This window comes from Lepidochelys kempii, chromosome 13 (genome assembly GCF_965140285.1).
Source record: "Lepidochelys kempii isolate rLepKem1 chromosome 13, rLepKem1.hap1, whole genome shotgun sequence".
Taxonomy (NCBI): domain Eukaryota; kingdom Metazoa; phylum Chordata; order Testudines; family Cheloniidae; genus Lepidochelys; species Lepidochelys kempii.
Genome location: NC_136392.1, coordinates 18,749,587 through 18,769,863, shown reverse-complemented (window position 1 = coordinate 18,769,863; position 20,277 = coordinate 18,749,587). Strand labels below are relative to the sequence as shown.

General features: G+C 41.2%; 2 protein-coding genes across 7 annotated transcripts in view; one reads left to right on the top strand and one right to left on the bottom strand.

Moving 5' to 3' along the window:
• The window catches only part of ZMYND8 (zinc finger MYND-type containing 8), a 120,316-nt gene extending 110,371 nt beyond the window's left edge, over positions 1 to 9,945 (bottom strand). For both annotated transcript variants that reach the window (XM_073309526.2, XM_073309527.2), the window contains exons 1-2: positions 8,981 to 9,945; positions 5,836 to 5,927 (exon numbers count right to left, since the gene is read on the bottom strand). In XM_073309526.2, coding sequence (XP_073165627.1) covers positions 5,836 to 5,927; positions 8,981 to 9,043 — 155 coding nt within the window. In that variant the 5' untranslated portion in view covers positions 9,044 to 9,945. The remainder of the gene's footprint in view (positions 1 to 5,835; positions 5,928 to 8,980) is intronic.
• A 370-nt stretch (positions 9,946 to 10,315) lies between these two features.
• LOC140897144 (translocating chain-associated membrane protein 1) overlaps positions 10,316 to 20,277 on the top strand; it is a 49,272-nt gene continuing 39,310 nt past the window's right edge. For 4 of the 5 annotated variants that reach the window (XM_073309512.2, XM_073309514.2, XM_073309513.2 and 1 more), the window contains exon 1: positions 10,316 to 10,548. In XM_073309512.2, coding sequence (XP_073165613.1) covers positions 10,493 to 10,548 — 56 coding nt within the window. In that variant the 5' untranslated portion in view covers positions 10,316 to 10,492. The remainder of the gene's footprint in view (positions 10,549 to 20,277) is intronic. The other variant, XM_073309515.2, reaches the window with a different exon arrangement.

Below are 20,277 nucleotides of genomic sequence, written 5' to 3'. Positions count from 1 at the left end.
CCCCCTGCTGGTAATAGATCACCTTACCTGATCACTCTCCTTACAGTGTGTATGGTAACACCCACTGTTTCATGTTCTCTGTGTATATAAATCTCCCCACTGTATTTTCCACTGAATGCATCCAATGAAGTGAGCAGGAGAGAGAGTTTGTGTGTGTGTGGGGGGGGAGGGTGAGAAAACCTGGATTTGTGCTGGAAATGGCCCAACCTGATTATCATACACATTGTAAGGAGAGTGATCACTTTAGATAAGCTATTACCAGCAGGAGAGTGGGGTGGGAGGAGGTATTGTTTCATGGTCTCTGTGTATATAATGTCTTCTGCAGTTTCCACAGTATGCATCCGATGAAGTGAGCTGTAGCTCACAAAAGCTTATGCTCAAATAAATTGGTTAGTCTCTAAGGTGCCACAAGTACTCCTTTTCTTTCTGCATGATTGTGTTGCTTTGGCAGCTGAACTGATGTAACAATTACACTCATAAAGTAGATTTAAGTGACACTTCTGACTACACTACTAGAAGTGCTTCCTAAGTAGTCTGTAAACTACTTAACGGCTTGTCTTCACTGCAACAGTTTAGCCCTGAGTTAGTACACTCAAGCTATTGCACTCTAGCTAGCCTACCTCGAGAGAGTGAATATACTGCAAAACACCACTCCCACTAAACAAAGTGATTTGGTTAACATCACAGTGATCAGATTAACAGTTGAGCTGTTGTCACTTGAGCTACTGCATTACTAGCTTGATCATCAGCGGCACTTGAGCTTTAACCAACCCCACACACGCCAACTAGTTGAGTTTAAAGCACCACTTAACTCAAGCTAGTGATTTGTGGACAGGAGTTGGGTTAGGGGCAAAATTTGAATTAGCTCAAATTAACAAGGCAGTGAACATAGGCTCTTACAGTTTCCATAGACACAGGTCAGGCAGCATAAGGGCTTGTATACACAGTGGAGTAATGCGTACTAACTTGGTGTGCAGTAATTGGTCTGTGGAGACCCTCTGCTGCACAATAAAAGTTCTCTAGTGCACTTTAATGTACAGGGAACTTTTAGTGCACACCAGTAGGGTCTACACAAGTGATACTCAGATTGAGGCTCGCGAGTCGCAAGTGGCTCATTAATGTATCTCCTGCAGCTCTTTGCAGTACATGACATTAAAACACTATGTGATTTAATTATTAACCAATCTAAGTTATTACCCTATTGGGATTCTTTTACTATGTTATTAACCAATTGTAGTTGATAAAATAATACTTGGTCAGTCACTTTGTTCTGAGAATAATTTATAAATAGTAAATGAACAATTAATTCACTCTATTGTGACTCTTTTGGGTAATGCTAATCACTAATTTGGCTCCTGAACCACTGAGGTCTGAGTATTACTGCTCTTAACAGACCAATTAATGCACAACATGTAAGTGCACTTTAGAATTCACACCCCTGCAGTGTGCAGCACCCCCTTATGTAGACAAGTCCGAAGGGTATGTCTATACTTCAGAGACTATATTGGCATAGCTATACACCCACATCTCTGAGTGCAGACACAGCCTACTCCACCAGAAGAGATTTTTCTGTCAGTGTTGTAACACAACCTCCACAAATAATGTTAGTTATACAGAAACACTCTTCCATCGACAGAGCTGCATTTATATTGGAGGTTATGTTGGCATAGCTACATTGTTCAGTGGTGTGTTCTATTCACACCCCTGACCAATATAGCTATGCTGATCAAGCCGAAGAGAATTACTCAGTTTTGTAGTCCAATAGCGCAGCCAAGTTTACCTGCTTATAAAGTTGCATCTTCTAATTCCAGTAGATTAGTTAAGACACTTACCAGAAAGACCTAGTTTAGAAGGAACTGTTGTAGAATAAGACTGAGGTGCACTCATGCAGCAGCAGGGGCCAGTGTTTTATCCAGATATATAATTTTTTTTAAAGGAGTATGGATCAACAATGGATTCCTGCCCTCTCCCTCCCGCCTCAAAAAAGTCAGCCCAAATTCAAATTTATGAAGAGAAACCAGACAATAACTACACATAAAATCAAAGAGCATACAAACTAGCCCCGAGTTAAACTGGACATCAAATGGTCACCTATTTTTAGAGAAAAACATTAATTTATGCCCCATTGTAAGACCATTTTAGATTGCAACCTGAACTATGAAGTCATTACCAATGGATTTCATAACTAAACAACATTAAATGCAATATGTTGAACTGTCGATACATGGATACTAGCAAACCTGCAGCAAAACAAAACAAATGACAGAGAGGATTAAGTGTACCTATAAATTTTGATTTGGCTGGAACAATCTTTAGTAACCTAAAAATTAAGGGATCTGCATGACATTAAATTCCACCGAAATAAAAGAAAAAAATCAAATTTAAAAAAGATCTAGTTCACAGTCTCAAGCATTTCTGCGCATCAGTTTCTCCATAGCAGAGCATATAATATAGGATGATATATTAGTCTTTGTAGACCAGGGTTATCTATTTAGATATCATATTAGCAACTCATTACATAGAACTCCTGACCATACTGGCTGAACTGGGTAATAACAAAGTTTCATCAGCCAGGCTGTGTGATCCTAGTTTTGTGTTATACTCAGGTTGTACTGTAAAATAAATTCTAGCCTGGGTCTTAACATAAGATAATATGTGATTGTTAAACATTGTTGTGAGCCATGTAGAGACAGGGCCTTTACTGTAAAGATGATGAGCTTGGGCCTGTGAGCGGGAATGAAAGAAAACATCAGAGCATTCCATTCCTACTCTGTTAACCAACTCACGGAACAGTTCTGAAGTTGGTGATACAGAAGAATTAACTTCTGTCCGCTTTACAAAAAAAAAGAGGCACTGCCATAGTCACCATTTAGAGGAGACCCAGGATAAAACAGTAGCTGCAGAATCAAGGGCTAAGATTTTTGTTGTTGTTTTTGCTTCACTTCTGAGATGGGGCCAGATATTCAACTGACAACAAAGAAACAATTTAAATTACAGAGTTATAAAATTATAAAGGAAGAAGCAAAGAAAAGGTTAACCAAAAGGTAATTAGGATATGGTTAAGCAGCCCCATGCAATTAGTCCAAGCATACAACTCTAAACACTTAACCGGAGTGATTCCCAAATCAATAACTAAATAAAATTGAGTTCTTTGGGGCAGGTATTGTCTCTTATTTGTTAATATTTATTACGTCTTGAACAATACGGCTGAGGCCTCTAGGCACTACTGTGATACAAATAAATACATGTTTTATAACAAGATAGTTGCAAATAATTTTCTCCTTTATTTACCTGCCAAGATTTAGTTCAGGTCTCTAGGGTTTTCCTGTAAGACCAGACTATATACAGAATGGGAAGAGACGGTCATTGCACTTCCCTTCCCTGAGCATAATGATATCACTGTCAGCTGCTGGAGGGGAAACAGAATCTTGCAGTCAAGTTGTATAGCAGGTAAATAAGCCTTCTGCAGTTTCACTTCTACCACAACAAACCCACCATCTTGTTTGTCTTTTATTATCTTTTCTTTATTTTTCTCTTTTTACATGCCTTACACATGTGTGTTGGATCATATTAAAGAAGTTCTGTATTAAAATCACAAATGAGTTTGATTCCCCAGAGTTTAAATTCCAGGGTATTACTAATTAAGAGGTCTCTTGGTTTTTGGTACTGTTTCTCTCCCTCTATGTGTGAAACTTGCAAGCTGCTAATTGTGTTAGTACATTCTAAGACAGAGTCTGTTCTCAAAGCAATTCACAGAGAGAGAGACTCAAAGCAATACTCTAACAACAGAAACAGCACCCAGAGACTCCCCACCCTTTTGTTGTATTAACCATTGTGATTAAAATAGAGATAGAGGATGTATGTGGATGGATGCTTGGTGTGGATAATAACTGAATGATCAGGGAGGTGCCAGCCTAAGAATCTAGTGTCCATCGGCTGAAGAAGGCATCAAGTGGAAATAACCAGAGGACCCCACCCGGAGGGCAGACTGGAATCCACCCAACAGCCTCAAGAATGGGAGAACCAAAGAACAAGATAACATCTTAGAGCCGTCAGGAATGTGCTATCTGCTGATTGATTCAGCAACAGCATGATGAAGCAATTCCCATAGACTGGCATAGGAAGAAATTCCTATAAAAATAGACTCTAAAAAGTGAGAACTTTGGGGTCTGATTCTGCAAACCAACTTCCAGGAGCATCAGATGAGCATCTGACAAGGCCCTGCTCCCTCCTCATGTCCAGGCCACCTGGCCAGTGGCTTGGCATGAGCAACTCTAAGGCTGGTAACTATGATAACAACCTTGCAGAACCTGTGTGTGTGGGTGTGTGTGTGTGTGTGTTTGTATGAATGAATGTGTGAATAAATATGAGATTGAATGGAATGTTATAGCTATAACTAACTGCTTACTATGATTCTTTCTGTATTCACAATAAATGTGGTATTTTGCCTTTTTCCCTTTAATAAGATCCTGCTGGTTTTTATTTTATTGGTATAACATGTGTATAGTGTTTCCATGGAATTCTGAGTACAGAAATATTGCTAATTAAACACAAACTCAATTTGGGCAAATGCCGTCTTCTACTGTGCATGCAGCACATACCTTTATGTTACTTAGAAATTAAAATTGGTACAGTTACAGTGACTAGAAAAGTATAATGCACTGGTTATTTCTTGAAACAGGTAGATCCACCTTGTTTGACAGTACTGTAAAGCACTGAGCTGGTCTCAGGCAATGCCCACCAAGCGTTAATGTAAACCTGTGCAAAAGATAACCAGAGTAATATCATAATTCAGAAGGAAGATATGTCAAGTAGTCTAACTCCCAGTGAATGGATAAAGGCAAATGTGGCTGGATGAGTGATAAAGGCTACTTGCTACCAAATTGCTCTGGCTCAGTTTCAGAGTAAAAGAGCAAACTGGAGTAGTACTTTTTTGGGAGAAGTGGGAGTGGAGGAAGGAGCAATAAATAACTCAAGTTAACTGTATCTCAATCTCATCTGTAACATAAACTCCAGCTAAATTCTCAGTAGAACCCAGACATTTTGAACCTTTTAATTATAGTTCCTTTAAATTCAGCTGGAAAGAAGGAGCCATCCAAATACAGCACAATAACTTAGCCCCTTCCTGCCTCATCCTGAACTGCTGATAGCCTACACCCCCAGAAAATCTTCATCTTCCTAACCAATGGAAATCCTATCCACTCTTTACTGCAAATGAATGAGAAATTGTATGTATTTACATCACGTGAGTGTCTCCTAACTTGCAAAAATCATGTCCTTAAATTAGCATTTCTCAGTATTGCTAATTTCCACACTCCCACCCACTTTGGGATCCACTTTTGTCCACGCCCCTAGCAATGTTCACTGAGCTCACTACAGGTGTAATATGCATCAATTCCCGTAGGGGAAGAGAAGTGATAGCCAAGAACCTGTTCCTTTACCTCAAAGGTTAACTTCCAGATCCTCTAGGAATGTGCTCTGAGCACAGTGCAGAAGCAACATGCTCCATCTCCTATAAAAGTGGAAGGGGAGGAAGACAACACTTTGAACTATAACACTCACCTCCTAGTCCACTGTCTTTCACACCTGGTACAAACTATCTCAGGACTCATTCCTGATCTTCTTTCTGGCAAGATATTATAAATGCAGGAGTAACAGATTTTCACTGATTCCAGCCCTTAAACCTCGCAAAATATCTCTTATTCTGGAAGAGTATAGCAAGAACTATATATAGCAACAGTGAAAAACTGATAGTTAAAAGCCAAGATCCTGCAGTGCCTCACTAGTTATTATTTGCAAACCAAAGATATAATATTAGAAATTGCCATTACTTACTGAATTTCTGATAAAATGATACTGAATAGGTCTGTTCCCAGATTCCTCCGGTAGCTGTATCTTGAGATATGTTGGATGCTAATTCTTGTTTTCTGAAACAAAAACAACTAGAAAATAATCCTGCACAGTAGGGAAGGGTGAACAAAATCTTTTAACAGGCCTCATTCATTTCTTACTTCTGTGAAACCATATTGGTGTATTTAATATACCAGTTTCTCAGTCTGATCCATTAAAACTGGATTTTTCAAAGGAGAGCAGATGACTCAAGGACTAGGAATGACTTTAAGAGGCTTTCACATATAGGTTACTGGTTCAAATGCAGACCAGAATTTTAACTGCTAAAAATTTCATTCCTGTTTGTTACCTCCATTAAATGAATTTGTAGTCTCAATCTATTTTCTAGTGGATAAATTTCTGTATCACAAACCAGGATCATAACTGGCCCTTTTAGTGGCAGTCTCAACATAGAGTCTAAGACTGAATTGGTACTGCATGTCACAATTAAAGCATATTAAGGGAAGAGGGGGAACCTTGCTCTTCCACTAATCCACTTGTAACCTCTGTAAGTACATATGAGGTTGTTCATTTTCAATACCAATTCCATTTTAGGCCTTTACTGAAACTACCAATAGGGGGACCAATTGTCATGCTGGGTTGAGAAATGGGGACTCCACCGGAAACTGTCCTGAATCTAAACATTAATTTGATATCTCTCTGTCCCCGCTGTAAATTTTTTTACACTAGCTCCTGAAACTGGATCCATGTGACTGAACATTTGTCCAAGTCCTGTGAGGATCTGATTGGGGCCTATGTCATTAAAATATTGGGCCACATATAAACTAACTTAAAAAACACTCTCCCTTTAAAAAAAAGTGACCGTACACATAGTTTTAACTATACGATTCGATTGTCTTTGAAAATGTTACTTGAGAAATGTTAAAAAGGATCTTAATCCTCTTGCAGTTGTCTCCAAGAAGCACAGAAAAGGGCATAGAATTAACATTTATCAGGATAGACAGATAGATAGATAATTAGGAAGAAAAATCTAGAGCCCCATTCTGCAAATGCTTGCGGACATGTGTAACTTAACTCCCACATAAATACTCCAGTAGAGCTCAGTATTGCTGCTCATGTGAATGGTTACATGTGTGATTAAGTGTTTGCAGGTTTCGGGCTTATGCCACTTCTCATTCACAAATGTCAGGAAAACTAATAGGTGGAAGATATTAAGATAAATGAAGAATATCAGTTTCATGTAGCTTTCTTATCATATTTGATTGCACAATGTCTATGATAATAAAAGATAACTGTATAAATGTTAATGATAACACTGTAGTTCTGCATGGCTTAAATTAAGTACAAGGTTATTCAAATGTGAAGATGGTCAGAAAAGTTAGGCTCCAATGCTGGAAAAAATTCTGCCAGGGTAGACCCTGAGCTGGCACAGGACCGAGTGAAATCAGTTAGTCTTCATGCCACTGTACAGACTTGAGTATGCTGAAGCAGCAGGCCTATGTTTGTAAAAATGTCTCCTTCTTAATCATCTGATTCCTTTATCTGTCAAATATCAGCATATACATTAAAGAAAAATACAGGTTTCTTTTCCTGTTTTTCTTTTTAGAACCAATACAACTAACAAAGAGCAATATATATTCTATTCTGTCTCAAGCACCATCTAGCAAATTGTCAGTTAAATTCTGCTAATGCATTCTTTATTAATAGGGATAATGCCAGAGGCAGATAGTGTTGTATGTGAATGGATATTTAGATCTTATTTTAAATTTGCAGTACTTGGCAGTTAGAAAAATCCATCTTTTTATTTGTAAACTAGATCCAATGACAGAAAGCATACAGAATCCCATGACATAATTTAGCAAGGGAAAATGTCACTGATTGTTTTCCTAGGTCAGAACAATTTCAGTATTAGTCCTTTCTGCTTACTCATAGCAGAATATGACCAATTGCTATTGTATCAAGTAAAAGTGTCTCAGAAAGACTGTGCTCATTCTGCATACTATGGTAATAATAGCAACCTCACCTCTGCTCAGACCAGAAACAAGAACTTTATTTTTAAGCCAATCTACTAGTTGCTTTTGATGCTAAAAATTAATTACTTTCAAAAGACACTTTAAAATAGTTACTGTATTCAGTATAGCTGAACAAATAATTTGTAATAAATAATATACTGCAAAAGTTCAGCCTCTTCTTCCATTACCAGAAAACCTGCAAGTGGATCACTTTTCTTCAGATATATTCAGTACTCCCAGACTCAAGCGCTCAAAAATCATAATTTAAGCCCCCCAAAATTAATTATTTTAACTTAACCATTTTAAAATAATAAATATTAGGTCTTTTTATTTGCTTTCTTTGTTTGAGTCATAGGAGTTCACCTTTTCCAACTTTTTCTCCATAATCACAGAAGATTAAAAAAACCTCCATGAAACCAGAGATTCTTACACCTGAAGGAGCTGGGTCTTTAAGAAAAAGACCAAATATCACAGGTTTCAGAGTAACAGCTGTGTTAGTCTGTATTTGCAAAAAGAAAAGGAGTACTTGTGGCACCTTAGAGACTAACCAATTTATTTGAGCACTTTCCACAGTATGCATCCGATGAAGTGAGCTGTAGCTCACGAAAGCTTATGCTCAAATAAATTGGTTAGTCTCTAAGGTGCCACAAGTACTCCTTTTCTTTTTACCAAATATCACAAGACTTGTGATTAAATTACAAGAACTGGTAAACACAACAAAAGTTTGCAAATATTTTTCACTGTAAATTGATCATGATTTATAAACAGTTCACTGAGAGTACTTGATATTGGACTGATTTTGGGTTTTTGAGACAAGTAACACTGTTTCTACTTCCCAAACAAATGGGCATACAAGTACTTGTGAAGCGCATACCTGTGAGTGTAAATATAAAATTAAGCTTATCTGGCTACATATGCCTGAAACTTAGACACGGACCAAAAATGAGGCATGAACATGTCCAAACTGAATTTATTTAAAAATGCAGCTGAATATTCACAGAAATATCACTCAGATTTAGTAATAAGGAATTTCAGGGACCCAAAATAAGTACTTTTATATTAATTGGAATGTATGTAACATTTGATAAGTAATAAATGATGGAAAAAGAGATACTAACTTTAGGACTGCTGAAGAGATTTTCTCCTCTACAAATACTTGTTTGAAAATTTTCACTTCCCATTTAGATTCACTATTGGATTCATGTGAGTGGAGCCTGGTGCTGCCACACAGGTTCACTGAAGTCAGTTCAAGTTCAGCATGGTTTGAAAGGCTCCACCCTTTATTTCATTTTAGGATGGGGCCAAAAATCTTTTATTTCCCCATGGCCTGAATTATTTCACAATACTGATGAAGTATCCTTCACTCAAGCCTTTCTCTAGGATGCCCTTTCAAGACTCCATTGTTTGCTTCTCAGTCAACTGACAATGGTTTTCCTTAGTTCAATATGGGAAGTTCCAGAACATTCCCTCTGAGCTATTGTCCAACACTACAGCCCTTGAAAACTCTTCAAAAGTTTCAATGAATTTTTGACTAGTTGGAAAAAAGCCTGACATCTAAATGAAAGTTCCTCCTCACATTTGAGAAAAGTAGAGTTTCACAATTCAGACACCCAGCAGCCCCATTTTTCAATCAGGTCTGTCTGTCAACAACAGCACCAGCGATGGAAGCCCAGCCGCTTAGCCCAGACAGGAAGAGCTGCAGGCTGGAACAAGCTGTTGTATTTTTGTAGTGGCTGCGGTGCTGCTTGTTTTAAGACAGAGCATTGCTGGCTGGGACCCGAGCTCTGCGTCGGCGTACCTCCCACGGTAAGGAAGAGACCTAGCCCACTCAGCTCATGAGTGTCACGCAGCCCGAGAGCCACCCGGCCTCTGAGGTGGCCCCACCCGGCTGCGATTACGATAGCTCAGTGCACAGTGAAACCTGCCTTCTCCATGGAGCCGCCTCCCACTGGGATGGGTCTGTCAGCTCCAGAAGGGGCACCCCAACATAGGGATCAAGATGGAGCGTTGCCTACTAGGACCTGTCGCCTCCATGGAGCCACCGGCTGCTAGGACTGAGGTGAAGCAGCGCACTGAGGCCTGCTGCAGCCACACCGACACAAGGACAGTGTAGAGCAGCGCGCGCACAGAGCTCCACCCACAAGAAGGAGGCAACCCTTAGCGACCGCTCCAACCCCTCCCCCGAAGGGTCGCCTTTAGTTGTCTTCTGTAAGCCCCACCCACTGCAGGTGGAGTCCCACAGGTCCCGCCCCCTGACTCATTTCATTAGCTAGAGTCAATGTCACTCACGGGGACCCTGACAGCCGTTCCGAGCATCTAACGGCGTTTTATGCCCCGCTCCCCCTGGAAGCCACACCTCCAGGTGGCACAGCGATTAACCGGTAAAGCTGTCAATCATAGAGCTCCTGGAATGTGACTGGCTGAGTCTGGGTTGTGGGTGGGTAGTTGGGGGGGGTGGGGGACAGCGGTGTTTACTGTGCGTGAGGTGAGGAGGCTGTTGAGAAAGAGCCACCGCCTCTTTTCTGGACCGGGACCACTGCCTAGGCCCTCGGGGGCTACCACTACCATGGGGCTCCGGAGGAAGAACAAGAGCCCGCCCGTGCTAAGCCATGAATTCGTGATCCAGAACCATGCGGACGCCGTGTCTTGCCTGGCTATGGGCCTCCTGCTGGGGCTTATGTTCGAGGTACGGGGGTTGGGGGCTTTGCCTGCGGCTGCCGAGCGCCGATCACCCGCCCCAACCGAGCCGTTCCGGCACTTCCGACCTGCCCCACCCCTGCAGTTCTCCGAGCAGCGACCGACCGACCCTGTCTTGTCTTCCCCGCTCTCCTCTTACTCTTCCCCTGCCTTTCGGGCTGAATCACGCCCCTGCTTCTCCTGCCTTCCCAGCGCCTCACCTTGTGACTCACCCCGGCTCTCATCTCCCACCTTCACTTCCCCCAGAGTGGGGCACTGTCATTGTTGTCTCTCCCCCTCTGGATCCTCCATGCTCGCTCGTTCCCTCTGCTCCATCTGCCAGACCCCACATCATACGCCCCAATTCCATCTGACTCTCCTCCCCTAGTCCTCGCCCTGCTCTCCTGGATCCCCACTGCCACACAACTTTTTTTGCCGGCCCCCTTTTCTATCTTCTTCACCCGTATTCCTTCCCAACAAGCCCCTCATTCCCATCGATTCTCCTGGAGCCAGATCTGCCCTTTCTTTTCTGCTTGGTTTGTACTTTTTCTTAAAAACTTTCCAGTGGTGGAAACATGGGTAAGAGTGCTATTGGAGACAGAGCTCCAGGTGGACACTGCTGTTTTAACCACCATATTGTCTTGACCTGTTCTGAGCAGAGTTGGATGACATTGCAGTTAAAAGGCTACTGGCAGTCCACCTCTATTATTGCTGCTTCTGTTGCTCTCACTGACTCAGGTCTACTAATGATGGGGAATCTGAAGAAAAATGCTAGTGTAGACACTGCCTTAGGCTTGTCTCCAAATCCCTCCTCTCTTATATATTTTAGAGTTCTGTTAATAAAGTTAGATTTCCTAATTAAATGACAGGTTTCAGAGTAACAGCCGTGTTAGTCTGTATTCGCAAAAAGAAAAGGAGGACTTGTGGCACCTTAGAGACTAACCAATTTATTAGAGCTGTAGCTCACGAAAGCTTATGCTCTAATAAATTGGTTAGTCTCTAAGGTGCCACAAGTCCTCCTTTTCTTTTTGCTAATTAAATGAAGGTGTCACCCTTTCATCAACCTCTTTTGGTGCCTTGGTTGAATCTTCTAGGCTTTGTTCTCTGGGATAAAATTGTTGTGTCATGTTGTTGTATGTGTACCTTGTGTCAACCTGGAAGATGGTTAGTTTGATTTTACTGTCTCTCTCAAGAATGGGACTACTCAGTGAAACAGATAAGGCAGATTGCTTGCCTTTTGTTTGGAGTTTTATGGAGATAGGTGGGAAGGGGAGTTGGCAGGGCTGTGGAGGGAGACATAGTTTTCCAAACTGTGACAACTGGTGTCTGGGAGAGGTGGTAAGTATCTTACTGAAACAATCTCAACATCACTCATCACTTGAGCAAGATTTAAAATGAAACTTTTTAAAGATGAGAAAACACTTTGAAATACTTGGTTGAAAGGTACTATATACTGCTAAGTAATATTCTCTTTAAGGGTTCATTCTTCTTTACTGCTGTGCTAGTCCTGTAGACTTCAGGGCATTATTATGTTGGAAGAGGGTGGAGAATGGAGTCCTGATCATCAAATAATGTTCCTCCAAATAAATGACAGATGCTAAGTTGGGTGATAGTGTTGTCTGCTGCATCAGAAGTGGTACAAATTAAAGGGGCTATATGATGCAGAACTTGAACGCTGGGATAGAAAGTGCAGTTGTAGAGAATCAGTACTTACAAGAGAAGGCTGGAGGTGGGGAAAGAGAAGGATAGTTCAGATGGAAAAACTTTGATTTGCCTATAAGGACTAATGGGATTTTTTTTTAATGTGAATCCCAGTAGTATGAGATAAAGTGGATGCATTGGTCAAAAGAAAAGGAGTACTTGTGGCACCTTAGAGACTAACCAATTTATTTGAGCATGAGCTTTCGTGAGCTACAGCTCACTTCATCGGATGCATACCGTGGAAACAGACATTATATACACACAGAGATCATGAAACAATACCTCCTCCCACCCCACTGTCCTGCTGGTAATAGCTTATCTAAAGTGATCATCAAGTTGGGCCATTTCCAGCACAAATCCAGGTTTTCTCACCCTCCGCCCCCGCCCCCACACACACAAACTCACTCTCCTGCTGGTAATAGCCCATCCAAAGTGACAACTCTCTTCACAATGTGCATGATAATCAAGGTGGGCCATTTCCAGCATAAATCCAGGTTTTCTCACCCCCCCACCCCCATACACGCACAAACTCACTCTCCTGCTGGTAATAGCTCATCCAAACTGACCACTCTCCAAGTTTAAATCCAAGTTTAACCAGTACGTCTGGGGGGGGTAGGAAAAAACAAGGGGAAATAGGCTACCTGGGGGTGGGGGGGTGAGAAAACCTGGATTTGTGCTGGAAATGGCCCACCTTGATTATCATACACATTGTGAAGAGAGTTGTCACTTTGGATGGGCTATTACCAGCAGGAAAGTGAGTTTGTGTGTGGGGGGGGTGGAGGGTGAGAAAACCTGGATTTGTGCTGGAAATGGCCCAACTTGATGATCACTTTAGATAAGCTATTACCAGCAGGACAGTGGGGTGGGAGGAGGTATTGTTTCATGATCTCTGTGTGTATATAATGTCTGTTTCCACGGTATGCATCCGATGAATGAGCTGTAGCTCACGAAAGCTCATGCTCAAATAAATTGGTTAGTCTCTAAGGTGCCACAAGTACTCCTTTTCTTTTTGCGAATATTTTCTGATATGTCCTCCTGTCTGCAGTCAGTTCAAATTATACAACATAGGCAAAGATACAATGATCTTATGTAGCAAGATAATTTTGGGGAAAGTTGATTGAGAAACCTGTAACTACTTGGTTCCTGATGACCATGAACAAACATTATTGTAGGATCCACTCTGGCCTTCAGTTGGAGTGGGCTATGCTTGTCAATGTCATGGAAGATCTGAAGATTTCAGATCAGGGTCGCTTGATTGTTTTGATGGTGCTTAGACCTCCACAGTTGTTGATGAGATTGTGGTTTGAAAAATCTATTCATCCAGGAAAATGAGAACTGGCCCTGATGGGTAAGGAAATATATGCTAACAATTTACTAATTGAATTTCAAATGAATGCTTACGTTTCTAGCCCTTATAATTCAGAAGGTAGCATTCTGATTGTAAAACAGTAGTGTCCTCTTCCTGAGTCTGAAGGTAGGCAGCTGCAGAATTGAATCAACAAAATTGCCTCAATTCAATTTCCTCAAATTCCCTCTCATGCTTGCGCTGCTGCCTCAGGGATCTCCCTGCATAAGTGTCCTTAGAAAGTTTTTTTTACAGACAGTATTTCCTGTTATGGTCTCTGAATTTTGCATGTATCTTAAAGTGCCATGAAAAAATAACTACTGTCTTTAGTCTCTTCAGTAATGTATTTGGTAGAAATAGATTGTATTTCACTTATTTAAAGCCCACTGATTGACTTTTTTAAAAAAACAACAACCACCCTAAATATTAATGACAGAACTGGAAGTGTGAGTTAGTCTTATCTCTCATTGCTTTGAGGACATGTGTTCCTTATAATTTTATAAAACACAGGTTCTTCTTCACTCAGTGCACAGTCAACTTGTAGAACTCCTTGCCTAGGAGGTTGTGAAGGCTAGGACTATAACAGGGTTTAAAAGAGAACTGGATAAATTCATGGAGGTTAAGTCCATTAATGGTATTAGCCAGGCTATTAGTAAGGAATGGTGTCCCTAGCCTCTGTTTGTCAGAGGGTGGAGATGGATGGCAGGAGAGAGATCACTAGATCATTACCTGTTAGGTTCACGCCCTCTGGGGCACCTGGCATTGGCCACTGTCAGTAGACAGGATACTGGGCTGGAGGGACCTTTGATCTGACCCAGTATGGCCATTCTTATGTTCTTACAATCTGTGGTTGCTACAAAAGTAAAATGTCTACTTGTATTTGCATTCTCAAGGAAACTCTTATCAAAGTGCATGCTTCTTATGTAATGGGAGATTAGGCTGCTTAAGTGTTTATTGCAGGATAACTGTGAAAGGCCCATTTGTTTCTTGCCTCATTACATTTTATATTTACCTTTAATTGATTCAAATAACTGTTGAAGATGTGAAATCCATCCTGCTAATTAGAAGGAAATACGAGTTTTAGAAAACTAATGTTAGTTTGACCTGCTTGAGAATTTATTGGCAGAGTCCTGACTGCTATTTATAGTAACTTGGTTTTCAGATATCTATGCTACCTCTTTCCAGCCTTCTGAAGGAATGGAGGGCCATTTTGTAAAGTTTGTATTATATTAATGCTGCAAAGAGAAGTATGGTCATCTGCATGGTCTGTCAAAGCTAAGTTGTTAACACTGTAATTGTAGAACTTTAGATGCCTTCAAACAAAAGGGTTTGAAACATACTGGGTGTACCAAATTTTCTTCTGTCAGACAGATAAAACTCCTGTTCACATCCAGCACTTTTACAGAAAATTAAGAGCATATTTCTCTATTAGATCCCATGTAAAACGTATGTTAAAAATGTTAAGGATGCAAAGTCAAGCACTCAAAAGTTGGAAAATGCCAGAATTAAGGTTGCTCATACACTGTACCATAAAATATATGTACAATCTTAAATTACAGGACCATGTACTATTTTTAATAGGACAGTTGCCCTATTCATTGCACAGTGTGGACAGTGCTTGCTGAATGGTTATCTATTCTCTTTGTTCTCATTATTTGGTGTATGTCCTCCATGCCATATTTACTGCACAGCATCCAAACCCTGCCCTCAATACAGAACTGTTGATTTCCTCATGGGCTTTTCTGTGGTACTGATCATGAAGCACTCAGTACCATAAACTTATCTTCATAACATATCCTTTGAAGTGTGGATGAGGAACGAGGCACAAAGAAACAAAGTGTCAATTTTGGGTGTCCAACCTGAGACACCTAGGGCCTGTTATTTTTTCAGAGTCCCTAGCATTTTTATAGCACTAGATATGTTCTATGCACATTTATCTTTGACTTCAGCTGCAACTGAATGCTCTGTGAGTGCCCTTTGGTAAATCTACCCCCAAGTTTCTCAAGTTGGGCACTAATAAAATAAGGAACACACAAACAAAAACTTTGCAGAGGACCACTTTGCAGAGGGCCACTTGCCCAGCATCATATAAGAACTTTGTGGGAGAGACAGGGATAAAATCTAATTATTCACAGTGTCATTCAGTTGTCATAACCATAAGGCCATCCTTTGTCTTCCTGCAGTCCCCTGCCTCACAGTGCATCTTTCATTTTCTGCAACAAATGGGGCAGGGGTCCCATAGACAATTCTGATTTACTACATAAACTGGATTAATTCCCTGAGTACTGCCCATCTTGTGTACTGAGTGAGGCAGGGATCCTGTGGAGAAAAAATAGTGTATGATACTGTAGTTAAAGATTATCATAATGCATTTCGGAAGCAGCCTTAATTCTGGCATTTCATGACATCTGACTTTGCAACCTTTGCTTGACTTTGCAACCCTAATTTTCTTTTAATACAGTGCTTTTGAATGTAATGTTTTGGGTTTTTTGTTTTGTTTTGTTTTTTGTTAAACTTAGGACCTAATACATCATGTGCAACTATATGGACTCCTCCCCTCCCTCCCCCCTCCCATGAGTCATCAGCAAGATAGAAACCTTTAGATCCACAGCACACATCTCTGACACTTGAGCTAACAGCATAACTGGTGGCAGTAAAAGGCTGTTTATCCTCTGTGAACCAGCCCCTGCGGGGAATAAAATACACACTTTGCCAGTGGGTTTCACAACTATTTGCTAGACAGCACAGGAATGTTGAGACTCAAGACTCATCGGTCTATTCCAGGCTCTGGAAAACAGAGTTCTCTAGTGGCTATAGAAGAGGGGTGGGGAACCTCTGGCCCGTGGGGGCCCCCTGCTTAATTTCATCTGTCCCACGGCAAGTCTCCACGCTGTGGGCTGAAAGCCCTGAGCTTTGGTGCCCCCCCCCCGCTCCCCGTGGGCCTGGAGACATGAACTCTGGCTGGACCTGCTGCGGGGGGAAGCTAGGGTGCCAGGCCAGTTGGTTGGATGCCCCTGCAGCCCCTAGGCGCAGGGGCGATCAAGAAAGCTCGAAGTCCGCGTGCACCTACCTACGCCTGCAGGTGCCGCCCCCACACTCCCATTGGCCGGGAACTGTGGCCAATGGGAGCTGCGGGGGCGGTGGCTCTGGGCACAGGCAGCGCATACCACGCAGAGCTGCCTGGCCACATCGTGGCAGCTTCCGGGAGCAGCGCAGAGCCAGGGCCGGGGGGAGCCTGCCTTAGCCCCACTGCACAGCTGACCAGGAGTTGCGTGAGATAAGCAGCGCCTGGCCAGAGCCTGCATCCCGCACCCAACCCCCTGCCCTAGCCATGAGCCCCCTTCCGCACCCCAACACCCTCCCAGAGCCCCCACCCCAACCCTGAGCCCACTCCCACACTTCAAACCCCTCAGCCCCCGCCCACAGCCCCCTCCTGCACCCTGAACCCCTCATTTCTGGCCCCACTGTGGAGTCTGGGAGAAGCTCCATGCCCCCCTGCAGGGCTGTGTGCGGCCCGTGACTGAGTTTTTGTTTTTTTTTTCCTTTTCTGTGGGTCAGTGACCCCCGATAGAAAAAAGGTTTCCCTCCCACCCCTGCTGTAGACCCTTCTTTACCTCTCCATCCTCTGTACCCCTTCTGCCTCTTCCCCAGCACATACCCCTGAAGCTTGGCTATGCCTCTGTCATCAGTCCCTGGCAATCAGGAGAAGCAACTGTAGGGGAAGTCCTGCTTAGCCTCTGGACTGTTGTGCTGGAGCATGCCCAGTACAGTCAGAATCTTTGGAGAATTTATCTGTCAAACTAAGAAGCCTCTACTGAACATGTGAAAACTCTGACTTTTCTGCGGCTTTTAACTTGGCCATATTTGGGTGGATTTTGATGGAGATAACCAAAAGGCACATCCTTGACACTAATGTGATGTCCTGTCCAATTGCCAAATGTTAAGTCTCTGCTTCAAAGCATGGAGGTGCTAGAGCTTCTCAACAAAACAGTCATAAGAATTTTTAAACATGGGTACAACAACATATTTTTCCCTTACCTCATCCTGAGAAACTGTTGAATATTTTTTGCATAGACAATTATTGTTGTTTAAAAAAGTTAATATGCAGCAGAGGACTGATATGGGAAAAGCCTGGATGAAAGTTTAAATTCAAAATAAGGTCTTGTAATGGAAAGTATTAGGTAACCTTAACTCTAGGTGTCACTACCAGCTGCATATACATGCTTTACAGTCTAAACCCTGTTCTAAATATACCATTAAGGAGAGGAGTTCTTGCCATAGACTTGGAAAACTTTTCACGTAATATCAAAGGACAGTTCTCTTATACATCAGAACAGCACTCTATCAAGCTCTTCTTCTCTAGCTAAGATTTCCTACTGTAATTGTATTGTTTTCCCTTTTCTGATGGAATGGAATGATCATGAGAACTTCAACAAATATTTTGTTTTGGTTTGTCCACGTTTTCCACTTCTCAAATAGGTTATGGTCCTTTCCACTAAAACAGAGTATAGCTCTAGGATTCTAGATGGATTACTAGTTGTAGAATTACTACTTGGAAATGATAGAATTATCAATAATAATGCAGAAAAAGCAAAGCACTCAAATATTTTTGTTATGTATTTGGGGAAAAAAAACAGATGATATAGTCTCATCCATCATATGGTGATGATATACTCTTTCCATTCCATGAATAACTCTGGTGGATGTTAAACAGAAGCTGCTAAAGTTTTTTAAAATCAGGATGTCCAGATAACTTGGATCCAAGAAGTTTAAAAGAGCTGGCTGAGGAGCTCACTGGACTGTTAAGGTTGATTTTTCAATAAGTCTTAGAGCATTGGGAAAGTTTCAGAAGACTGGAAGACAGATAATGTGCCAGTCCTTAAAAAGGATAAATGGATGACCCATGTAATTATGGGCCTGTCAGCCTGACATTATCCAGGGCAAGATAGTGGAGTTGCCCACATGAGAAATTATTAATAAAGAATTAAAGAACGGTAATGCAAATCAGCAAGGGTTTAAGGAAAATAGATCCTGTCAGACTAACTTGATAGCTTTTTTCATGAGATTACAAGTTTGGTTGATTAAAGGTGACAGGGTTTGATGTAATACATTTTGACTTCTGTAAAGTGTTTGGTACTGCGTGACATTTTGATTTTTTTAAAAAAACACCAGAACAATATAAAATTAACATGGCACATGGTAAGTGTATTGAAAATTGGCTAACTCATGGGTCTCAAAATATAATTGTAAATGGGAAATGGTTATTAAGAGGATTTTTCTTGTAGCATCCCACATGGATTGGTTCTTGGCCCTATGATATTTGTCAGTGATCTGGAAGAAAACACAAAATCATTACTGATAAAATTTGCAGATGATCCCAAAATTGAGGGTGTTATAAATAATGAAGAGAAGAGGTCACTGATTCAGCGCGATCTGGATTGCTTGGTAAACTGGGAACAAACAACCAATATGCATTTTTAATATGCCGAAAGTAAAGGTATACATCTAGGAATAAAGAACGTAGGCCATACTTCCATCATGGGGGACTCTATCCTGGGAAGGAGTGACTCTGAAAAAGTCTCGTAGTTGTGGTTGTAGTAGATAATCAGCTGCACTTAACTGCCTGGTGAGACGCTGTGGCCAAAAGATCTAGTGCCATCCTGGGATGCATAAACAGGGGATTTTTGTGTAGGAGTAAAGAGGTTATTTTACCTCTATATTTAGCACAGAGGATGTTACTGCTGCTGGAATACTGTGTCCAGTTCTGATGTCAACAATTCAAGAAGGATGTTGATTGCAGGATAACTGTGAAAGGACTATTGGAGAGGGCTCTGAGAAGGGCCACAAGAATGATTAAAGGATTAGAAAACATGCCTTATAGTGATAGATTGAGCTCCCTGAGTCTATTTCAAAGAGAAGGTTAAGGGATGACTTGATTACAGTCTATAAGTCTAACAAATATTTGATAGTGGGCTCTTCTAGCAGGGAAAGGTATAACATGATCCAATGGCTGGAAGTTGAAGCTAGACAAATTCAGACTGGAAATAAGGCATAAATTTTTAATGGTGAGAGCAATTAACTAATCGAACAGTTTACCAAGGGTTGTGGTGGATTCTCTCACTGTTAAGTTTAAAATCAAGATTGGATGTTTTTCTAAAAGATGTGCTCTAGGAATTATTTTGGGGAAGTTCAAAGGCCTTTGTTACACAGGAGGGCAGACTAGGTGATCATAGTGGTCCCTTCTGGCCTTGGAATCTATTTGGATCCAGTCAGTGCTGCATCTTTATTGATGAAAGAAGTTAGTGTTGAGAATTTTGAAGTATTAACATACTCAGTGGTTTATAGCCAAGTGTAGCAAAGAAACTCAAAAAGAGTTCCTGATTAATCTGTATTTTTGAAAGTAGCTGCTAAGATAGAAATATCTTTCTAGAAAGTTGATCATTATTTATCAAGTGAAAAAGCATCCTAATATTCAGAAGTACTGTATTTTATGTATGTAGGAATTGTTACTAAGGGCTTGTCTACATGGGACATTTAGAGAAATTAGTGTGAAATTTAAGTACAATATCTACTCTGCACATGGTCATTTTTATTCCGCATTAAGAGTGCCTTGGATTATCCTAAACCACAAAAAGGCAATTTTTGTCCTGGTCTAAGTTTTTGTCAACAGAAGCTGCCTTTTTTGCCGCAGGT